At 39.4% G+C, this 21,457-nt stretch overlaps 1 protein-coding gene across 6 annotated transcripts in view; it reads right to left on the bottom strand.

Moving 5' to 3' along the window:
• SUMF1 (sulfatase modifying factor 1) overlaps positions 1 to 18,574 on the bottom strand; it is an 83,314-nt gene extending 64,740 nt beyond the window's left edge. For 3 of the 6 annotated variants that reach the window (XR_012128978.1, XM_037019372.2, XM_037019375.2), the window contains exons 1-3: positions 18,270 to 18,573; positions 5,591 to 5,764; positions 2,416 to 2,490 (exon numbers count right to left, since the gene is read on the bottom strand). Coding sequence is in view for 5 of the 6 variants with exons in the window: in XM_037019372.2 (XP_036875267.1) it covers positions 2,416 to 2,490; positions 5,591 to 5,764; positions 18,270 to 18,539 (519 nt within the window). In the remaining variant the exon portion in view is untranslated. Of the gene's footprint in view, positions 1 to 2,415; positions 2,491 to 5,590; positions 5,765 to 18,269 lie in introns of all 6 variants that reach the window. The other 3 variants (XM_037019374.2, XM_037019373.2, XM_073230962.1) reach the window with 1 other exon arrangement.
• Positions 18,575 to 21,457: the final 2,883 nt, after the last annotated feature.

Genomic DNA, 21,457 nt, shown 5'->3' on the forward strand with positions numbered 1-21,457 from the left:
TACATGAACCATTTAAAGTGAAATTACATGAAAGTAAACATTATAAAAAAATTACATTTAAAATAATAAATGAAAGTAAACAATATTATTAAATTCTAGCTAGTTACAGTAGCCTGTGGAAGGTTCTGAGGCCTATTTCTGTGTTAAAAAGGAGACAAATGTGTTGCCAAGTATTAAGGACATGTAGCTCCCAAAGAGGACTTTTGGCCTGACTTAAATCAGGTCTTAAAACAGACCAGAAAAGGGTCTCACCACATGATTCAGGATTATCTTATGCTTGGCCATGTACCACCTTAACTCATCTCCTGTTTCACTCAAAGTCATCTCACAGACCATCCCGCCTCTTACACTTCTGGAAATATTGGGTGAAAAACAGGTCTGGTGCCTGAGAGTATGTCAGACCTAAGAGAGGGTTGAAAAATACAGAAACAGCTGTCTGAGATCAACAGATCCATTTTATTTGTTTCAACCCTCTCTAAATATGCTTAAAAGGTTTGCTTGTCCATTATGAGCATTTCAGCAAGTGACCAACACCGCAATCTGGTGAGAGCTGCTTGTTCTTGTCCTGGTTACCAGCCCACACACTTCACTGGGTACTTAATAGGGCACCCTCGGAGCCTAGCAATAATCTGCCTTTGCCTTTATGCATCATATGTTTGGAGTTTCTCAAGTGACAAGAGGCCCTGTATGTGAAAGCACAAATTATAAAAGTAAGTACAAAGGCCCTCCTCATCTGAACTCCACATCTTAAAACAAGGTACCATATCCTAAGTTGCTAGTTTATCAACACTAGGCCAGTGTGACCTCAAAGCCTTTTTATGAAAGATCACATATTACACTTGTAATATAAACTTGCAATGAGCAAAGAAAACTGAAATTCAAGTGGTGCTCTGTCATGTTTTTAAAACATGTATCTTTAACACACACAGTAAAAATGGCCTGAAATACTGACTGATGGGCAGTGACTGCAATGGCGTATGGGGGGGACACGATAATATTGGGGAATGTAGTAACCACATTGTTTTTCCATGTGAAACCTTCATAAGACTGTATATCAATAATACCTTAATATTAAAAAAATGGCCTGATTCTCCTATAAATGACTGAGATCGAGTCTGGTTTTGCATCATCTTTCCCCCAGTTTTGCTACATTTGTTTGAAGAAACAGAAAATGCCAGCCACACAGTCTGATTTTTCTGGCACTCCTGCTCACGAGAGAAAACAGTGACTCCAACACATGAAGACCAAATTAAGGTAGGAGTCAACAGGGAACTTGTAAAACAAAGGAAGATTAGGGTTGAATTCCTGACTTCAATGTGTGTATCTTCTTTTATTAACTGACATATCGCTGATAAACAATCTGATATTGGTTTCAAGTATACAACACAGTGGTTCAACAGTTACCCATATTATTAAATCCTCACCCCCATTGCTGCAGCTACTATCTGTCAACAGAGGAAGATGTTACAGAATCACTGACCACTTTCTCCATGCTGTACTACCATCCCTGTGACCAACTTAGATTATGATTGAGAATTTTTGTTCCCTTTTTTCTCCCTCACCCTTCATGCCCACAATGTCTGTATATTAATCAGTCTCCCCCAAGTTGGCTGACCTGTTTCCTTTTCTCTTTCACCACCTCCTGCCTCACTTGCATTCTCTGTCCTGTTTTGTACCCTCAGCTTCCTAGCTTAACTCCTTTCCCTTTTCTTTTATTTTCTGCCTCAAGAGACATGTATGTAAATAAATACTCAAATATACACAGACCGGCTAAATGTCTGGAACAGAAATCCCAAGTCCCACCACACCACACAGGTGCTTACGGAGGCTCAGCTCCGTTTTCACGATTCCTGAAATAAATTCCCATTTGCCGCATCCTCTCTATGAAAGCAGGTAAACCCCTGGGAGGTAAGGACCAATTCCCTGGCTCAATTTCCTGTGAATTCCAGAGCAAAGGGCCCCTTTTCATGATTGAAAACTAATCTCATCAGATGAATTCATGAATGTTTAAATAGGAAGCTCTCTCTCCACATCAGCAACTGATGAGATCAAGTCTTCAAGAACAGAAGTTTGAAAATGTTCACATTTAACCCTCCATTCTTGAAATGACTATAAGTAAAAGAAATCGGGAAATGTCTAGGGCTAGCTGAGCTCTACTTAGCAACATAATGTGTCACTCAGGTGCACGAGACAGAAGCTCAAGTCGAACGAACACTTCAGACACCACCCTGGGCATGTGCCGTTTTCTCCAAGATAATGTGCCCTGTCCCGGGGACTGGTATTATGGACACATCTACAGCAGAAGGATTAGGTGTTGGGGGGAGTGGAGGGCAGCACTTACAGTTTGGATCTTTCACCCAAACCCTTTCCAATGAGCAGTGGAGAAATATGAGAGCCTATTTAAACATTACTTACTGCCTGTTGGATATCAGACTTCACCTGCTCACTCAACATGCCTTCAAAGACAAAGGAGTCACCAAACTTCTCGGCCTATAAGGAAAAAAGGAAAAAACAACCAGAAAAGCTTGCAGTAACGTGTTTCACATGTGCCATTTTCCTTCTACGTGTAAAGTGATTCTTCTTGTCCAAATGAACTCAAGTTTTTCTTATGACTTCCCAAAGGATCCAGAAATGACTGAAAACATCTGGCTTCCTGTTACAACAGTTTATGTCACTTACAGAGACCACTGTCATTTAAGACTCATTTAGCTGATAAGAATGAAGACAGGAAGAGATTAGCTTTTGAGAATGTGATTGTTCCTGCTGATGGAAGCACATCTCCCCATTACAAATGACTTTGGAAAATACCATTCTTCACATGTCAGATTACATAATCAACCTTCGTACTCTTGTTCTGCTCCTGGAACTGGCTAAACAAATTAAATGGCATTGTCTGCTGATATTCTGACATATTCTAGGATCACTAGGATGTCCATTGTGCTAATAAGTCTCAAGTGGCCAGTTCAAGCATCAGACAGAAATCTGTACTTTAATTATTTTTATTCAACATTACTGTCTCAAAACCTCATCTACCTGGTTTTCTTTTTTGCATGGGACCCCTGCCCCACAAATCCTCACCCAGGTCCCTGGGTCTTCCTGATTCCACTCTCCTAGTTTTCCTCCTCCATTTCTGACTCTTCTTCCTCACCTCCTGAAATACCTGGGCTCTTCTCCTGGTCCCCAAAACACTGCTGCTCCCAGTGCTCTGCCTTGGCTCTCTGCTCTTTTTACTCTGCACCAGTGGCTCCTGGGCTTTGTGCAGCAGAGATCACCAGGCCAGCTTGTCAAAACTCCGAACTACCACTCCCCAAGCCCAGAGACGCTGACTCTGGAGGTCAGAGGTGAGGCCACGAACCCGCACATGCGGTGGTCCCAGAGATCGCACTCTTGAGATGCGCTGACCTACTGCTTGACAGCCTCCTTCCATCTCATCACTTTGAACGACTGCCACATTGCAAACAACATCTCTACCTCCACGCCGGTGCTGCCCTCACTGGATGGTAGTAACTGCCCACTTACTTCAGGCCTAAAAATATCTCAAACTCCTTGTCCTGAATGTAGCCCATCATCTTTTCTTCACCCCTGCTCTTCTTCCTGCATTCCCTCGTGGGGAACTGCCTAAGTACCTAAACCATTCCTTCATTCAACAAACATGTAGGAAACACCTACCGTGTGCCTGGCTTTGGGCTAAATGACAGAAATACAAGGTCAGTATTAGACAGCCATGCTCCCTGTCCTAACAGCCTTACATGTGGGGGCACAGACAACAACTGAGTCAAAGGAAGAAAGAAAGGAAAATAATTTCATCTCAACTTGCCCTTATAAAAAGTATCAAGAAAACTCTTCTTCTGACAGAATGAGTGGGGGAAGCCTCCTTGAAAAGGAGACATTTAAGCTGAAATGACTCAAAAATGATGAGAAGCCAGCCATACAAAAAGGGGAGTAGGCAAAGGGGGGTAGGAAATTCCAAAGCAGGGGTGAGATGTGGGCCGAGCCCCCAGGATGGAAAAGAATGTCAAGTTTTCTGGGAGTAGAAATAAGACCAGCCAGGCTAGATGGCAAGCAAAGAGAGTGTGATATAAAATAAAGTCAGAGGGAGAGAAAAAAGCTGTAAAGCACTAAAAAAATATGAAACACTTATCCAAGCAGGGGATCTTAACCCTTTTTGTACCCTGGATCCCTCTCGCAATATCATGAAGCTTAAAGAACTGCCTTCTCTAAAAAACCACAACATTTACATGCATAAGACAGTACAATTATAAAGAAAAATAGTTGTATCAAAATATTAATAAAACAAACTTGTGCTATAGTAATAAGTAAACATTGCTCTTTATTAATACATTAAATAAGATCTCTTTGCAGATCTCATAATCACCACCATTTCTAAAACAGACATGAATGCTAACAATATTTCAAGATAATCTGCAACAATGTGACCAAAAAATCTGTGATTTTTGTGACCAATTCATAGGTGCTACTACTATTACTATGCTTTGTTCTCTGACTCATAACTGAAGGAAATGCTAAATTTCATTTAGAGAATGGTAAAAAATCCAGATGTCATTTTTCCCATCCATGCTCCTGGATGCCCTGCTCTGCTTGTTCTACCTAATATTCATGGAGAACTTTTGTCTAAAGGAAGCTTCTGCCCCGAGAAGTTTATTGTCTAATGTCAGTGGACCACAGAGGAAGTCCAGCTGAGAGTATCCTTATGAAAGAATGAGCATCTGCTTACTACAAATGGGTATAGAGGAGACAGCCACTTGGTACACGGTGGGCCATTCCAAAGAAATGTGACTATACAAAACCATATTTGAATGTTGTTCATTTTCAGCATTTACTCTCAAATCATCATTTTAATCAAAAAGAAAAAAGTGTTTAGGCCCAAAAAAACAAAAGAAAACAGAAACCAAAAAATAAAAGCTTCACAAACTGAAGGGAAAAGTCCTTTGGTGAAAGAAAATGGGAAGCCCCCAAAACAAGTACATTCTAGCAACTTCAGAGACCTTCTTAAACTAGAAAGCCTCCCTCTTATTCCCATTTAGAACAAACATCCATTTTGGGAACCTTGCTTTGGGGTTTAGTGGCCACAGGAGAAGACCGGGATCTGCCACAGAAGATCTTATGAGTCATCAGGCATTGGAATAAAACCACAAAGATGAAGGCTTTCCTTCTTCAACTATAAGTTATGACACACATAATGCTTCTGAAACAACCAAGTTGCAATTTTTTGAGGGAAAAGTGGCCTTACTTTACATGATATCTGTTATCAAAAAGCCTGAGTGGACAGTGGCCTATTAAAGCATGGACACAATATACCATAATGGTTGAGAAAACAGACCTCAAGGTCACACTGGCCAGGTTTGAATTCCAGTTCCATTTGACCAACTAGCTGTGCAACTCAGGGCAAATCACTTTTCCAACCCTCGGTCTGCTACCTGAAAAATAACCAGTCTCAGGGGGTTGCTAAGAAAATGAGATTACATGAAATAACTATAAAGGGCTTAGCACAGCACTGGGCACATAGTAAAAAGTAGTTAATAGACATGAGCAAAGAAGAAGTTTTCCCTCCCCATTCCAAGCCCATTACCTCTGTCAAATAGCCAGTTGAGTTCACAAACTTCTCAAATTCAGCATTACTGACTTCATAGGCATCCATGTAAAAGGCATCAACAGCTACTCTCCTCGCAGGGGCTTCGCCATCCTGCTTTATCTGAGGGTCATCTGTGCCCATCGTAAACACACCAGCAGGGATGCGCACCATCTGCAGGGAAAGGGAAGTCATGCCACTGCAGTCAAAGTGAGCCTGCGTGAAGTGCGGAGTGCCTACACACAGTAAGCACCCGAGTTATTAAACCCCCACCACAGAAGTCATGTAAAATTAGTAAAATCACTCGGCACTTCCATGAATGTAAATGACTAGTCACAAAAAGAACTGAAAATGCCTTAGGAAAGTAGTTTCTTTAGTCAAAACTCTACATAATACACATTAGTGCATGCCAAGGAAACAGGTCTGGATCAACAATTACCAAGCTGCTAATGGCTAGAATATAGAGGCAGGAAAAATAATCCACTTCTCTATACATTAGAGTATTTTCCTCCCATAATATGCTCATTTCTTTTGAGTTATTTTTAACAGTGTATGTAAAAATGCCATGTCTGATATTCTTAAAACCTATTGAATGAATTTGAGTCTCTGTTAATATAAGACTTAAATCACTGAAATGGGAGGACTCATGGGAAAAAAGATGGCAGAATAGGAAGGGAAGGTGGAAGCTTCCTCCCAAAAATACATAAAACATGAAAATACAGCAAATACAACCAAACCTGAAAATGACCTGAAGACTACAGAACTGACTACCTACATCTGGGGAAGAGGAGAAGACCTCACAGAAAAGGGAAGAAACACTGATAAAATGAGGAGGCAGAGGAATATGTTCCAAACAAAACTACAAGACAAAACACCAAGAAGAGGGCTGAGTGAAACTGAAATCACCAATCTTCTTGATAAAGACTTCAAAGTAAAAGTCATAAACATGTTCACAGATCTACAGAAAAACACTCAGGATATCAGGGAGGACTTCTTCAAAAAAGAGATACAAAACCCACAAGAGTCAGTAAGAGCTGAAGGAAGGATACAGTATCTGACCTGAAACATACAATGAAGGGATTTAATAGCAGACTTTCACAGGTTGAAGAAGTTGTAAATGATATGGAAATTAGGGAACAAGAAAATAATGAAGATGAAAAACAGAGAATAAAGGATCTCTAGGAATGAAAGAATAATAAGAGAACTATGTGACCAATCCAAATGGAACAATATTCACATAATAGTGAAACCAGAAGGAGAAGATGGAGACAAAGGGATAGAAAGTCTCTTTGAGGAAATAATTGTTGAAAACTTCCCCAATCTGGTGAAGGAAATAGACACTCATGTCATGAAGTGCAGAGAGCTCCTAACAAAAGGAACTCTAGGAAGACACCAAAACATATAATAATTAAATGGCAAAGAAAGCAACCAGAGAGAGAAAAAAGATTAATTATAAAACAAACCCCATCAGGCTATCAGCTGATTCTCAGCAGAAACTTTACAGGCCAGAAGGGAGTGGCATGATATATTTAATGTAATGAAACAGAAGGATCTCCAACCAAGAATACTCTACCTAGAAAAATTATCATATAATTTTGAGGCAGGGATTAAACAATTTTCAGATAAACAAAAGTTGAAGGAATTCACCACCACTAAAACAGGCCAACAGGATATATTAAAGGACTACTGTATATGGAAATGTACATAAGCCTAAATAGCTTTCACCAGTGAAATAAATCCAGAATAAATGTAGCAGACCAATTAATTGCCAAGCAAGTATGAAATTAAGTCAATTAGTCACAAAATCAGTCAAGAGATACACAAAAAGTACAGAACATGACACCTAATACATAAAGTGTGGAGGATGAGGAAGCAGAAAAAAAAGTACCTCCAGATTGTATATGAAATAGAGTAATCAGAAATTTAAGATAGACTTTTATATAGTAAGGAAGCTATCCTTGAACTACAAAGTAAACTAAAGCCTACAACAGATAGGTAGAGAGAAAAGAAAAGAAAGCCTAATCATACCACTAAAGAAATCCATCAAATAACCAGAGAAGAGAGTAAGAGAGGAAAAGGGAACAGAGAGATATAAAAACAACCACTAAACAATTAATAAAATGGCAATAAGTATGTATCTATCAATAATCACCTTAAATGTAAATGGACTGAATGCAGCAATCAAAAGACAGAGTGTCAGAATGGATAAAAAAACAAGACCCATCTATATGCTGCCTACAAGAGACTCACCTCAGACCCAAAGACATACACAGACTAAAAGTGAAAGGATGGAAAAAGATAGTTCATGCAACTAATAGGGAGAAGAAAGCAGGAGTTGCAGTACCTGTATCAGACAAAATAGACTTCAAAACAAAGAAAAAAAGAAAGACATTACATAATGATAAAGGGGTCATTCCAACAAAAGAATATAACCATTATAAATATCTATGCACCCAACATAGGAGCACCTACGTATGTAAAACAAATATATTAACAGAATTAAAGGGAGTAAACAGACTGCAACACATTCATTTTAGGAGACTTTAATGTACCACTCACACTGATAGATCAATCAGAAAGAAAATAAGGAAACAGAGGCACTGAACAATACACTGGATCAGATGGACTTAACAGATATCTACAGAACATTCCAACTAAAACTCCAGGATACTCTTTTTTCTCAAGGGTACATGGAACATTTTACAGAATAGATCATATACTAGGCCACAAAAAGAGCCTTAATAAACTCAAGAAGATTGAAATTGTGATCAAGCAGCTTCTCAGATCACAATGGTATGAAACTAGAAATAAATTATGCAAAGAAAGCAATAAAGCCTACAAACACATCAGGCTAAACAACATGCTTCTAAAGAATCAGTGGACTGAGGACCAAATTAAAGCAGAAATCAAGCAATACATGGAGACAAATGAAAACTAAAACTCAACAGCCCAAACCTGTGGGATGCAATGAAGACAGTTCTAAGAGGAAAGTACACACCAATATTTCTAGAAAAAAACAACCATCCAACAATGACCCAGGAAGAAACAGAATCTGAACAGACCAATTACCAGCAATGGAACTGGTAATCAAAAAACTACCTAAAACAAAACCCCAGGTCCAGATGACTTCACACCTAAATTTTGTCTAACATATAAAGAGCTAATACCCATCCTTCTTAAAGTATTCCAAAAAGAAGAAATGGCTTCCAAACTCATTCTACAAAGCCAACATCACTCTAATACCAAAACCAGACAAAGACACCACACAAAAAGAAAATTAGAGACCAATATCCCAGATGAATATAGATGCAAAAATCCTCAACAAAATACTAGCAAATTGAATTCAAAACTACATCAAAAAGACCATCCACCAAGGTGGACTGAATCCAAGGATGGCACAATATTCATAAATCAATCAGTATCACACATCACATGATCATCTCAAAAGATGTTTAAAAAAATCTGCCAAAATTCAACATGCAATCATGATAAAAACTAACAAAACAGGTGTAGAGGATACTTATCTCAACATAATAAAGGCCATAAATCAACAGCCAACATCATACTTAACAGCAAAAAGCTAAAAGCTTTTCCTCTAAGATCAGGAACAAGACAAGGATGCTGACTCTCCGCACTTTTCTTCAAAATGGTTCTGAAAGTCCTAGACATGGCAATCAGACAAAACCAAGAGAGAAAAGGCATCCAAATTGGTAAAGAAGAAGTTAAACTCTCACTATTTGCAGATGACATGATATTACACAGAGAAAAAAGACTCCAACAAAAAACTACTAGAATTAATAACTGAATTCAACAAAGTTGCAGGACACAAAATTAATACACAGAAATTTGTTGCATTCCTATATACTAACAACAAATTAGCAGAAAGAGAAATCAGGAAAACAACTCCATTTACAATTGCATCAAAAAGAATAAAATACCTAGGAATAAACCTAACCAAGGAGGTGAAAGTCCTTTACACTGAAAGCTATAAGGCAATCATGAGAGAAATTAAAGAAGACACCAATAAATGGAAATCTAACCTGTGATCATGGATAGGAAGAATTAATACTGTCAAATGGCCATCCTGCCTAAAGCAATCTACAGATTCAATGCAATCCCTATCAAAATGAACTTGAACAAATACTTCTAAAATTCATATGGAACCACAAAAGACCCCGAATAGCCAAAGCAATCCTGAGAAAGAAGAACAAAGCTGGGGGGATTATGCTCCCTGACTTCAAGCTCTACTACAAAGCCACAGTAACCAAGACAATTTGGTACTGGCACAAGAACAGACCCACAGATCAATGCAACACGACAGAGAGCCTAGATATAAATCCAAGCATATATGGTCAATTAATATATGATAAAGGAGCCATAAATATACAATGGGAAAAAAGACTCTTCAACAACTGGCGTTGGCAAATCGGAACAGCTACATGTAAGAGAATGAAACCGGATTATTGTCTAATTCCATAGACAAAAGTAAACTCAAAATGGATCAAAACCTGAATGTAAGTCATGAAACCATAAAACTCTTATAAAAAAACGTAGGCAAAAGTCTCTAGAATATAAACATGAGCAACTTTTTCCTGGACACATCTGCTCGGGCAAGGGAAACAAACAAAAAGAATGAACAAGTGGGACTACATCAAACTATCTTCTGTACAGAAAAGAACACCATCAGCAGAACAAAAATGCATCCTACACTATGGAAGAATATATTCATAAATGACTCATCTGATAAGGGGGGAATGATATCCAAAATATAAAAAGAACTCACATACCTCAACATCCAAAAAACAAAAAATTTGATTAAAATATAGGGAGGACCTGAAGAGACACTTCTCCAAAGAAGAAATGCAGATGGACAATAAGCATATGAAAAGATGCTCCACATCACTAATTATCAGGGAAATGCAAATTAAAACCACAATGAGATACCACCTCATACCAGTTAGGATGGTCAACATCCAAAAGACAAGGAACAACAAATGCTGGCAAGGATGTGGAAAAAGGGAAACCCTCCTACACTGTTGGTGGGAACGTCAATTGGTACAGCCATTGTGGAAATCAGTATGGAGGTTCCTCAGAAAACTAAAAATATAAATACATATGACCCAGTAATTCCACTTCTAGGAACTTATCAAAAGAAAACAAGGTCTCTGATTCTAAAAGACATATGCACCCCTATGTTTATCACTGCACTGCTTGCAATAGCCAAGATATGGAAGCAACCTAAGTGTCCAACAATAGATGAATGGATAAAGAAGATGTGGTACATATACACAATGGATTATTATTCAGCCATAAAAAGATAAGAAATCCTCCCATTTGCAACAACATGTGGATCTAGAGGGTATTATGCTCAGTGAAATAAGCCAAGCAGAGAAAGACAAATAACAAATGATTCCACTTATTTGTGGAGTATAAAAACAAAGCAAAAAAGAAGGAAAAAAAGAGCAGTAGACTTACAGACACTGAGAAGGGACTAGCAGTTACCAAGGGGGAGGAGTTAGGGATGGTCATGAGGAGAGAGAAGGCGATAAAGGGGCACAATAATTTGCAAGCACAATATAGGTTGGTCACAAGGGTGGTAGTACAGCAAAGAGAACACAGTTAATGATTCTGTAACAACTTACTACATTGATAAGATAGTGACAGCACTAGAGGGGGTGAGGATTAAATAATACGGGTAACCGTTGAACCACTGTGTTGTATATTTGAAACCAATATAAGATTGTATATTGATGACACTTTAATTTTTTTTTAAATCACTGAAATGGAAAATCTAAAAAGTTTAGTAAGGGACTATGTCTTGTCCTTATTATGTCCTTATCTCTAAGTATTAAGACCTTATTAAAACTCTAATTTCAATTATTTTGTTCCTCTCTACCACCCCACATAAACTCTAAACTCCAAGAAGGCAGTAACTGCCTGTTCATCTCTCTATTTCCAGCACTGGTTGCAGGATCTGAGTATTACACACAAAATGTTCAGTTAAAAAATACAGGCCAATGCTCCACATCATGAGTCTTTAGGGAAATGCAGATCAAAACTAAAAAGAGATTCCACTTCATGCCCTTTACCATGGCTATACTCAAAAAGACGGACAATAACAAGAGTTGACAGGGATGTGGAACCTTCAAACAATGCCAGTGAAAACATAAAATGACACAGCTGCATTAGACACAGTCTCTCAGTTCTTCAAAAAGCTAAAGAAAGAGTTATATGACTCTACAATTCTACTCCTAGATGTACATCCAAGGTAAATGAAAACATATGTCTATGAAAAAATTATACACAAATATTCGCAGCATTATTAAACCTTGTGCACTGTTGGTGGGAATGTAAACTGGTGCAGCTGCTATGGAAAACAGTAGGGAGTTTCCTCAAAAAATTTAAAATAGAACTACCATGTGATCCAGCAATTCCACTTCTGGGTATTTATATAAAGAAAATGAAACATTAACTCAAAAAAACATATGCACCCCGGTTTACTGCAGAACTATTCACAATAGCCAAGATATGGAAACAATGTCGATCGGCAGATGAGTGGATAAAGAAAATGTAGTATATGCATATACAATGGAACACTATTCACCTAAAAGAATGAAATTTTGTCATTTGCAACAACATGGATGAACCCGGAGGACATCATGTTAAGTGAAGTAAGTCAGACAGAGAACGATAAACACCAAATAGTCTGAAATGATTATTTAAATGATCTAATAAAAGGTTTCATGAAAGTCTTCAGGGGAAAAAAAGCTTTCCAGCAACAAACAAGTAGGTCCCATTCTGAGAACAGCTGGACATCTCTCATTGCACAGACAAGTTGCACAGGAAGCTGTACCCATTGTATCTAATGAGGTTTCACAATTATTTGATCTTTTCCATCCTCTTTTCCTTCAAGGTAAGCACCAACAATGATAATACATTCACAACTTCCACTGTGGACTCCTGGCCTAGTTTCTTTTTTTTCCTTCTCTCATTAACCATCAGAGATAGCCACCACTGAATAACCCAAGTTTCCATTCTTGAGGCTATAGATAAAAATATCTTGCATTGCTCTGAGTGGATCATAATTTCCAATTTCTACTGATGAAGTGACATTTTCTGTCCTACAAATTTAACATGTCTTTCTAATGAAATCTAGACCATCAGATATCTCACTCTAGAGGACTCTAGGCCAAATAAAAACCATTTTAATCAAGTCTTCATTGAAGGTCCACATTCAGAGAATCCATACCTGCTTGAAAGTAAAGTAACCCCTGCCCCCCACCATATCAGTTTTTCCCACTGAAGCCAAAAGCACAGGTCAAGTTAAGGTCACTTGACTATCACTAGAACCATATTTGGGCTACAAACATCCCATTATTTCTGCCCACCCAACATTCATCCCCCCCTTGTTCTTGTGAGGGCACCTGAAATGGCTTTGAAACAACTTCTTGAGCCCAAAGTCTGTGTGACTTAGGTGGTGTGGGATGACTCTACTCCATGTCCCAAGACCCAGGCCTGGCCAATGACAGCATTCTTTAGACCACAGAGACGTCCTGAGGGATACAGGGCCATGGCCAAATCAAAGTGAGTCTTAGAACTTTCGCTGGAGCTATGAGTAAAGGGGCATTCTCTTTCTCTTCCAGCTGCTGTATCATAGTTAAAGGGACATTATCTGAAAACAGAGCCAACAAAGACAAAAGAGCCAACAGCCAGCCAGAAAGAGATCGGGAGATGCTGCCTATAACCCTGGATCAACTGTGTCTGGGGGCATTTCTATTTTTTAATTTCCCCACTATAAGAACCTATAAATGTCCCCTTCCTGACGTTTTTCTGCTTATGCCCAGCGTTGTCCTTTCACTTGCTACACCATGAGATTTTTGTCTTATGTGTAAAAATTATATAAGTTTATACACAACTCTTTTGTATAGTTCTTCTCCCTTTCCTTCTTTCCTCCCCTCAAATCTACCATAAAAATGTAAAGGCTCAGGAGGAAGCTTGAAGAACAAGCTTGTCCAGAGGATCCATCCAGAAACTGCTGCCTTACCTGTTTATACAGGCTTATCTAGCTATACCATTCTCTCACTCTACTGTCTGAAAAGACAGACATTAATTACAGATGGAAGAGCATTCTAGTTCCTTCAAACCCTCACATTTATAATTCCATTAAGCCTCAGTTGCCTCATTTGGAAACTGAGGGATCATACCTCTCACTGGATTCTTGGAAGGATCAGATAGAACCAAAGAATATTTTTACAAAGTTTCTTTAAAAAGTATATGGCACCCTTTATTCCCACAGAAGTTTCTCAATTTTGTATCCACCAAAAAAAGGTAACAGATCATTCAGGAAATCATTACAGAATGCCTGAAATGTGTAAGGAACTTGATGGATACAGAGACTAAAACAGGTCTAAAAATAATTTCCATGTAGAATGAGATATAAGGCAACTATACAAGTAACACTGCATTAAAGAAAATATGCAAGTGGTCATCAGACAATATAAAATGTTATGGGGATTTAGAAGATAGAAAAAGTACTTTTGCCTGGAGGAAAGATGTCATGGAAGAGATGGCATTCAATTGTGCTGTGACACCGAGGCAAGCATTACTGAATTGGTAACATCCTTAGACAAGAAATCAGGACTGAAATTACCTACACATATAGACATTACATACAATTATATCATCCTGTGATTCCAAATGCCTTAAAAACAACTGCTGTAAAAGAAATATTATGAATTTATTATAGAATAAATGTCAATGAAATAATAGGCTGTGTAGAAAATTGTTAGGATGATTTTCTCGATGAGAATTAAGTATTTTTTAACAAGAGGAAACTTAAGTAAAATTTAAAAATATCTATATTGTTTTTTACTGCCATAACTTTTCAGTGAAACTGTGAATTCCTTGAGGGTAGGGCCCAGTGCTATTTTTTTCTTTGCATCCCTCATCTGGGTAAGTGCTCGTTAAATGAATTAAAATACAAAAAAAGGCTCACACCTCAAAAGTGTCACATTAAAAAGTGTTGAAGATGTCACCCCCAGAAACCTTAAATTACTGGCATTGCCAAGAACACAGCATGCACCTGCACAGGGCTTTGTTTGAGCCAATGCTATTCTCCTTCCTGGAAATACCTTCAATCTGCTTTTCCATCCCTAGCTCCTGAAAATGTCTCATCCAAAGCCTAGCTCAAGTGCGACTTTTTCTGTGAGGTACTTCCTGACTTGTCCAGGAAGAATGAATCCTTTCTTTCTCTTCAAGTGCTTCATACATATGTCTCCCATAGTGCTGTCACTATAGAAAAATGGTACCTACACAAGAATAGGTGAGGGAGAGGGAGAGGGCTACCGGAGGGTAAATGCCTTCAGGACAGGGCATAGGTCTTTTTTCTTTTCTTTATGCCCAGGACATAGAGCAGTCTTACATAACATGGGCGCTAAATAAACGGGTAACAAAGAAAAAAACAGATTCATTACAACCCCAACCAAAATCAGAGAAAGTTATTTTATGGATATAAAAGCTGGTTCTAAAGTTGATTATGAAGAGTCAAAAAAAAAATACTATCTAGACACTGACCTTATGCCCTTCATAAAAATTAATTCAAAGTAGGTCACAGATCTAAATGTAAAACTAAAACTCCAAGAAGATAACATAGGAGGAAGCCTAGATGACGTTGCGTATGGTGATATCTTTTTAGACAGACCATCAAAGGCACCATCCACAAAAGAAATTGCTAAGCTGGACATCAATAAACCTAAAAACTTCAGCTCTTCAAAAGAAAATGTCAAGAGAATGAGAAGACAAGCCTGGGAGAAAATATTTGCAGATGACACATCTAATAAAGGACTGTTATCCAAAACATACAAAAAAACTCTTAAAACTGAACAGTAAGAAAACAATCCAATTAAAAAATGGGCCAAAGACTTACAAACACATCACCAATAAGATACAAGAACAGCAAAGACATTCATCACATGTCAAACAAAAAATGCAAATTAAAATGAGATACTATTATACCCCCCTAGAATGACTACACTGAACAGTGACACCACCAAATGCTGGTGAAGGTGTGGAGCAACATAAACTCTCCTACACTCCTAGTGGGAATGCAAAATGATGCAGCCACTTTGGAAAACCAGTTTGCAGCCAGTTTGGTGGCTTCTTAAAAAAACTAATCACACTCCTGCCATATTATGATCCAGCAATCACATGCCTTGGCATTTCCCTAGAGGAGTTGAAAACATATGTCCACACAAAAACCTGCACACAGATGTTTACAGCAGCTTTACTCACAAGATGCCCTTCAAAAGGTGAATGGATAAACTGTGGTACATCCAGACAACAGAATATTATTCAGCACTAAAAAGAAATGACCTATCAAGCTAGAAAAAGACATGAAGGAAGCTTAAATGTGTATTTCTAAGTGAAAAAAAGCAAATCTGAAAAGGCTACATACTGTATGATTCAAACTATATGACATCCTGGCAAAGGCAAAATTATAGAGACAAAGATAAAAAAAGATCAGTGGGAGCCACTGGGGAGGAGAAAAAAGAATGAATGGCGGAGCACAGAGGAATTTTCGGGCACTGAAAATAGTCTGTATATTAAAATGATGGATACATGTCATTATGCATCTGTTCAAATCCACAGAATATACACCACCGAGAGTGAACTCTAAGGACAATTATGGACTAGGTAATTATGATGTGTCAATGTAGGTTTATCAGATGTAACAAATATACCACTCTGGTGTGGGGGATGTTAGGAGGGGGCTTGCACGTTTGGGAGTAGGACTATATGGGAAGTCTCTGTACCTGTCTCTCAATTTTGTTGTGAACCTAAAACTGCTCTAAAAAAATAGTCTTTAAAAATTTTTTGAGAAAACAAAGAGCTTCTGCTATGACCATGTACCTCTCCCATAATACTGGATTCCCTGAATTCAGAATAAATGGCTAAGTGTCTGAATTAGACCAAAGTCATCTGCATGACCTAAAACATCTGAAACCATGGAAAAGAGAGAGATGAAGAACTGTCTACTAAGTTTTTGTCTTGATAACAAGGCTACTTAGGGTTCAATCATTACGTTGAGTCCTTGAAGGCTTGAGAGCTCAGAAACTACCAGTTTAGAATAGCTTGGATGCCTTCCAACACAGAAAGCGAATGCAAGTGTAGCATAAAATGAGAGGATTATACAAGGAAGGAAGGTGGGAGGAAGTGAAGAAGGAAGGGAGGGAATGCAGGAACTGGCCAAAATGACCCATACAATACCCAGTCGGGATACAGAAACCACTACAAAGGAATGAAAAAAAATGTGTATTTTATAAATGTGATTCAAAGATATTGGCACCCACATCCCCTTCTACAATCAAATGGAAGTTGGAGCATTTAAAATGGTGAGGGTTCAGTAGTGGCCAGAAGGTTCTAGGCAAAATTTTGACACAGACCAATGTGTGCATGCATATACAGATATGGGGCTTTCTCTTTAGAAGGAGAGAGATTATCAATTATATGCAAGTTAGAAAGGAATTAAAATCAACTGCAACTATAGCCAAAACACACAACAGTAATGAGGGCTCCCCACCACATAAAAGATAAACAGTAATAATGCAGTGCATCCTCTGAGGAATGACAGGAAAATTTTTGAAGTGCAATAATTATACAGGAGGGAGAACCAATGAGAAGTCAAGTTACCCACCTCTTATCACTTTATAATTAAGAAAAAAAGTCATAGTTCTGACCCCCAACTACCCTCACAGCCTAGTTGTGGAGAGTTGCCAACAGATAGGTATCTTTAGTAATTATGCCAGAGTAAACAGGTATTACTGTGGAAGCCTACGGAAATTCTGAAAGGGAAGGACAGGGAAGAGGTCAGGTGAAGCTTCATAGAGGATGTTATCTCTCACTTAAGTCCTAAAACTTGGCCGGAATTAACGTACACTTAAGAAAAGTGGGACAGAGAAAAGAGGAAAGAATGCAGTAGGGATACATGAAGGAACACTAACATAGGAGTCCAAAGACCTGGGTTCTGGTACTGCAAGTTGTTTTCACAACCAAACCAATATGCAAGACACCTGGCAGGTAGTAGGAGTGAAGTAACAGGAGTTACTAATGTTACTATTTATGTATCTTAGCACCTAACACATCCAGGAATTATGAGAGGCATAGATAAGTAATAGTAATAAAGCAAGTGCAGTTCACTTACTCCTTCCTATGTGCTTAAGTGCTAGAATAGCAGAATAGTAAGACAAGTCCTTGCTCCCCAAGAAGCAGTCTACCGGAAAAGTCTATCAGAAAATACACAACAATGTTAGGGACCCAGTGTCTTGATTCGTACACAGTTCATATTAAACAAACCCAGGACTGAAATCCGAATCTGCTGGCCTTAAAATTCTGAGAACCTCATCAAAAGATGAGGCGGAGTGAGGAGGTAACAGGGTAAGAGGTAAGAAAAGGAGGAACAACTGTCTTCAAACCAAACTCCTCCATGCTCAGAATTGAGCTGAGCCCCAGGTCTCTGCCGTCTTGTGGGCGAGGAGGAAGAAGGCCTCCTCAGCAGATGTTGCTGTTTGGGGTGTGGCTAAAATCTCTAACTTGCCTCCCTGCCAACCTCTTGCCTTGCCCATCCCAACCTTGTCCACGAGCCCAACTGCCACCACGCGCCCCCGGGGAATCGAGAGAGCACCTTGGTGGACTCGAGCGGCCGCTCTCTGGGGCCCCGGCCCGGGGCGTTCGCCTCCCGCGAATATCGGTGCGCGGCCGCGGCGCTGGCGTGGGCGCCGGACCGCTGAGGAGCGCCGCAGCCGCACGAGCCCGCGAGGGACGCCGCGCCCGCGTCGGCCCCGACCTCTTCGCCCCCCGCCGCCCGGCCGGCCAGCGAGAGCAGCGGGAGCAAGAGGACGAAGCCGACCCAGGCACAGCGCCCACCAGCCAGCCCCAGCGAGGGCGCAGCCATGTTGTCCCGCGAGCCATGTGACCCTGTGGGTCACGTGCCCCCGGCCTCCTTAAAGGGGCCGAGCCTGAACGGACACAAAGTATCCGAGAGAGTAGTTTTCTCTCCGCCCTCTCTAAGCACCTCTCCTTTGGAGCGCACCTCCATGGCTCTTCTGAAGGCAAAACACAACAAAACTCAAGATTATGTGTTAGACTATGTGCCCTGTTATTATAGTTGGTTGAAAATAATAAATATATTGAGCATTTGCTAAGGGCCAGGCGTTGTGGTAAGTAAGCACTTTCCTTTGAAATCTCATTTCTTACGTCCTCACAACGACCCTGTAATACCGGGTTCATAGAGCAGTTAAGTGATTTGCCGAAGGCCACATGGCAAATATGTGTCAAAAAAAAAAAAAGATTTAAACTCGGAATCTAGATTTAAACCTTGAGTTTTACCCATTATGACTTCTGGCAATTAAACTTCCCTTAGCAAGAATGAGAGAGGAAGATGAATGTGTTTAAGGACAGTTCAAGTTAGGGAACCCCCTAGGCTGGGATATGGACGACAGTGGCTCTTAAAGTGTTGTGTCAGACCAGCAGCAGCATCTGGGAAGTTACTGGAAAAGCATTATTCAGTTAGACTCTTTGGGGACTGGACACAGCCATCTGTTTTTAACAAGTTCTCTGGATGGTTCTACTGCAAACTGATACACACTAATGCACACTGAAGTTTGAGAACACCTGTTCTACAGGACCCAGTTTCTTCAGGAAAAAAGAAGACACAAGGGGAACTTAGAGGTTAAGAATGACATCTCAGCTACTGTAATACATGAACCTTATCTAAATACTGATTCAAACCTACTAATCTTAACATTTTTGAAATAATCAGGGAAATACTACCACTGGGAATTACGGAATTACTGTCAGTTTTGTTTTTAGGTTTTTAAGAGTGATCATGGTATTTGTGGTTATGTATCTTCAAAGAATCCCTTCCTTTGAGACACATGAACTGACAAATATATGGATAAAAAGATATGCATTCAAGGATTTGCTTTTCAAAAAATGAATGATGGGGGTGGGTGGCTAGAGATGAAATAGAATTGGCCATAAGTTGCCAATTGTTGAAGTTGGGTTTTGAGTATCTGGGTGTTTGTTGTACTTTTCTCTCTAGCTTATTATTGAATTTTTAAATATAAAGTCCTTTCATCCTTGTTGACTGTTTTACAGTTTGCTGAGAGCTTTCACACATTTTCCCATTTGAGATCACAACCACTTCGCAAGAAACCTACTATTACTATACCCATATCACAGTCAATGAGGCTAAAAAGCCAATGCTTTAACCAATGTTATATATTTACTGTGAACCATATAGATTCCAGGGTCTAGGTCAAAGATAATTTTTGTTACTCTTTGGCAAAGTTCAGTCTCGGCACATGGTGGTGTATTAGCCCCCCTTCCAAGAACTGAACTCCTTTAATTCATGCATGCGTTCCAAGAAGACAAGGATGCTGCCTGTTTTCATCAAAGTATTCCCCCTAATTTTTGGCAAAATTAGGCCAAAGCTTGGCGCATAATAAGCAGTCAGTGAATCTTTATTGAATTAATGGATATTTGAATGAAGAGCAGGCATCATGAACTCTTGCTCTTAAAAAGAAAGCAAATTGTTGAGGAAATCATACAGATTTTAGACTTAGAGCTGTATTTAAAGATGTGTTTAAAGAGGTAGGACTTAGGCAAGTTACGTCACCTTTCTGAGCCTGTATTTCTTCATGTGTGAAATGTAGTTAATAATACCTCCTTATAAAGATTTTATGAAGATTAAGTGAGATAATATATGTAAAAGGCTAATCTAAGCCCATTACTCAGCATTTACACCTCAAAAAAAGTTTGCTATTATTAGCTGTCATTATCAAAGATGGAAACTTTGTCTATTCTCCAGAAAGTATCAACCTTCTCTCAAGCCATTAAATAATTTCTTAATGGTCAGTAATCAATGACTAAGTGGAAAATATTGATGAGAAATCATTAGGTGAGGAGGCCTGTGCTAGAAATTAGAGTTAAACTTACAGTTCAGCAGCCAACCCTATACAATTTAGGGCAGTTGATCTAAAACTTCTCACCCTCTCCTATCTCCCATTTGAGGTCCTTCCACTGGTCTTCTTGGCCCTTCTATGTTTGAAGCTGGACAAAAGACCATAGGTCTGAAAGTGATTGTGTGTGTTCCTTAAGCAGCAAGAAGCCCAGTGTGGCTATTACAATAGAGTGAACAAGGGGGAGAGAGTGGAAAGGAGAGCCGAAAGGCAACAGAGAGCCAGGTTATGTAGAATCTGCTAAGCTTTCACTCTAAATAAATGGCAGTGCCATTAAGCAGTTTTGAGAGGACACTTCACACCTTTCCTGTTAATCCAGGTCATTTCTCTGCCAAGTTAGAGTCTCCTTGTCTTGCCTGTTCACCCCTGAACACAAGGAATCCAAAGTGGCCTGATGGCAGTCATGGTTTCTTGTTGAATGGGATCCTTCCTATGTCCATAGGAGAAAGTGCACTCACTTTGGGACCAGCATCTCTAACTCTAAAGAGCCCTGAATTGCAGGAATGATCCCCAGTGGTTCCTGAACCCATGTGTTCTTCCTTCTTGGGGATACCGTGCCCTTAGACATCTCTGGGTGAATATATATACTAGGATGACCCTATCCTTCAGAGGATGGACTCTAAGCTGGCATTCAGCTACACCCTCAGTAAGTCATTCCTACTTTCTGTGAGGCCAATTGCTTTTGGCTAGTGTGTTTTGGGAGAAGACCATTGGACCCCATGGCCATGTAGGTCCACCCGTACAGCTCCTTCACTGTGAAGTGAGTCACCAGACATATGCTATGTTGGTGGGAACATATGCCTGTTGATAAGGCATTCTGCAAGTTCCCACACACAGGTGCTGGCTGAGG

This window comes from Manis javanica, chromosome 3 (assembly GCF_040802235.1).
Source record: "Manis javanica isolate MJ-LG chromosome 3, MJ_LKY, whole genome shotgun sequence".
Taxonomy (NCBI): domain Eukaryota; kingdom Metazoa; phylum Chordata; class Mammalia; order Pholidota; family Manidae; genus Manis; species Manis javanica.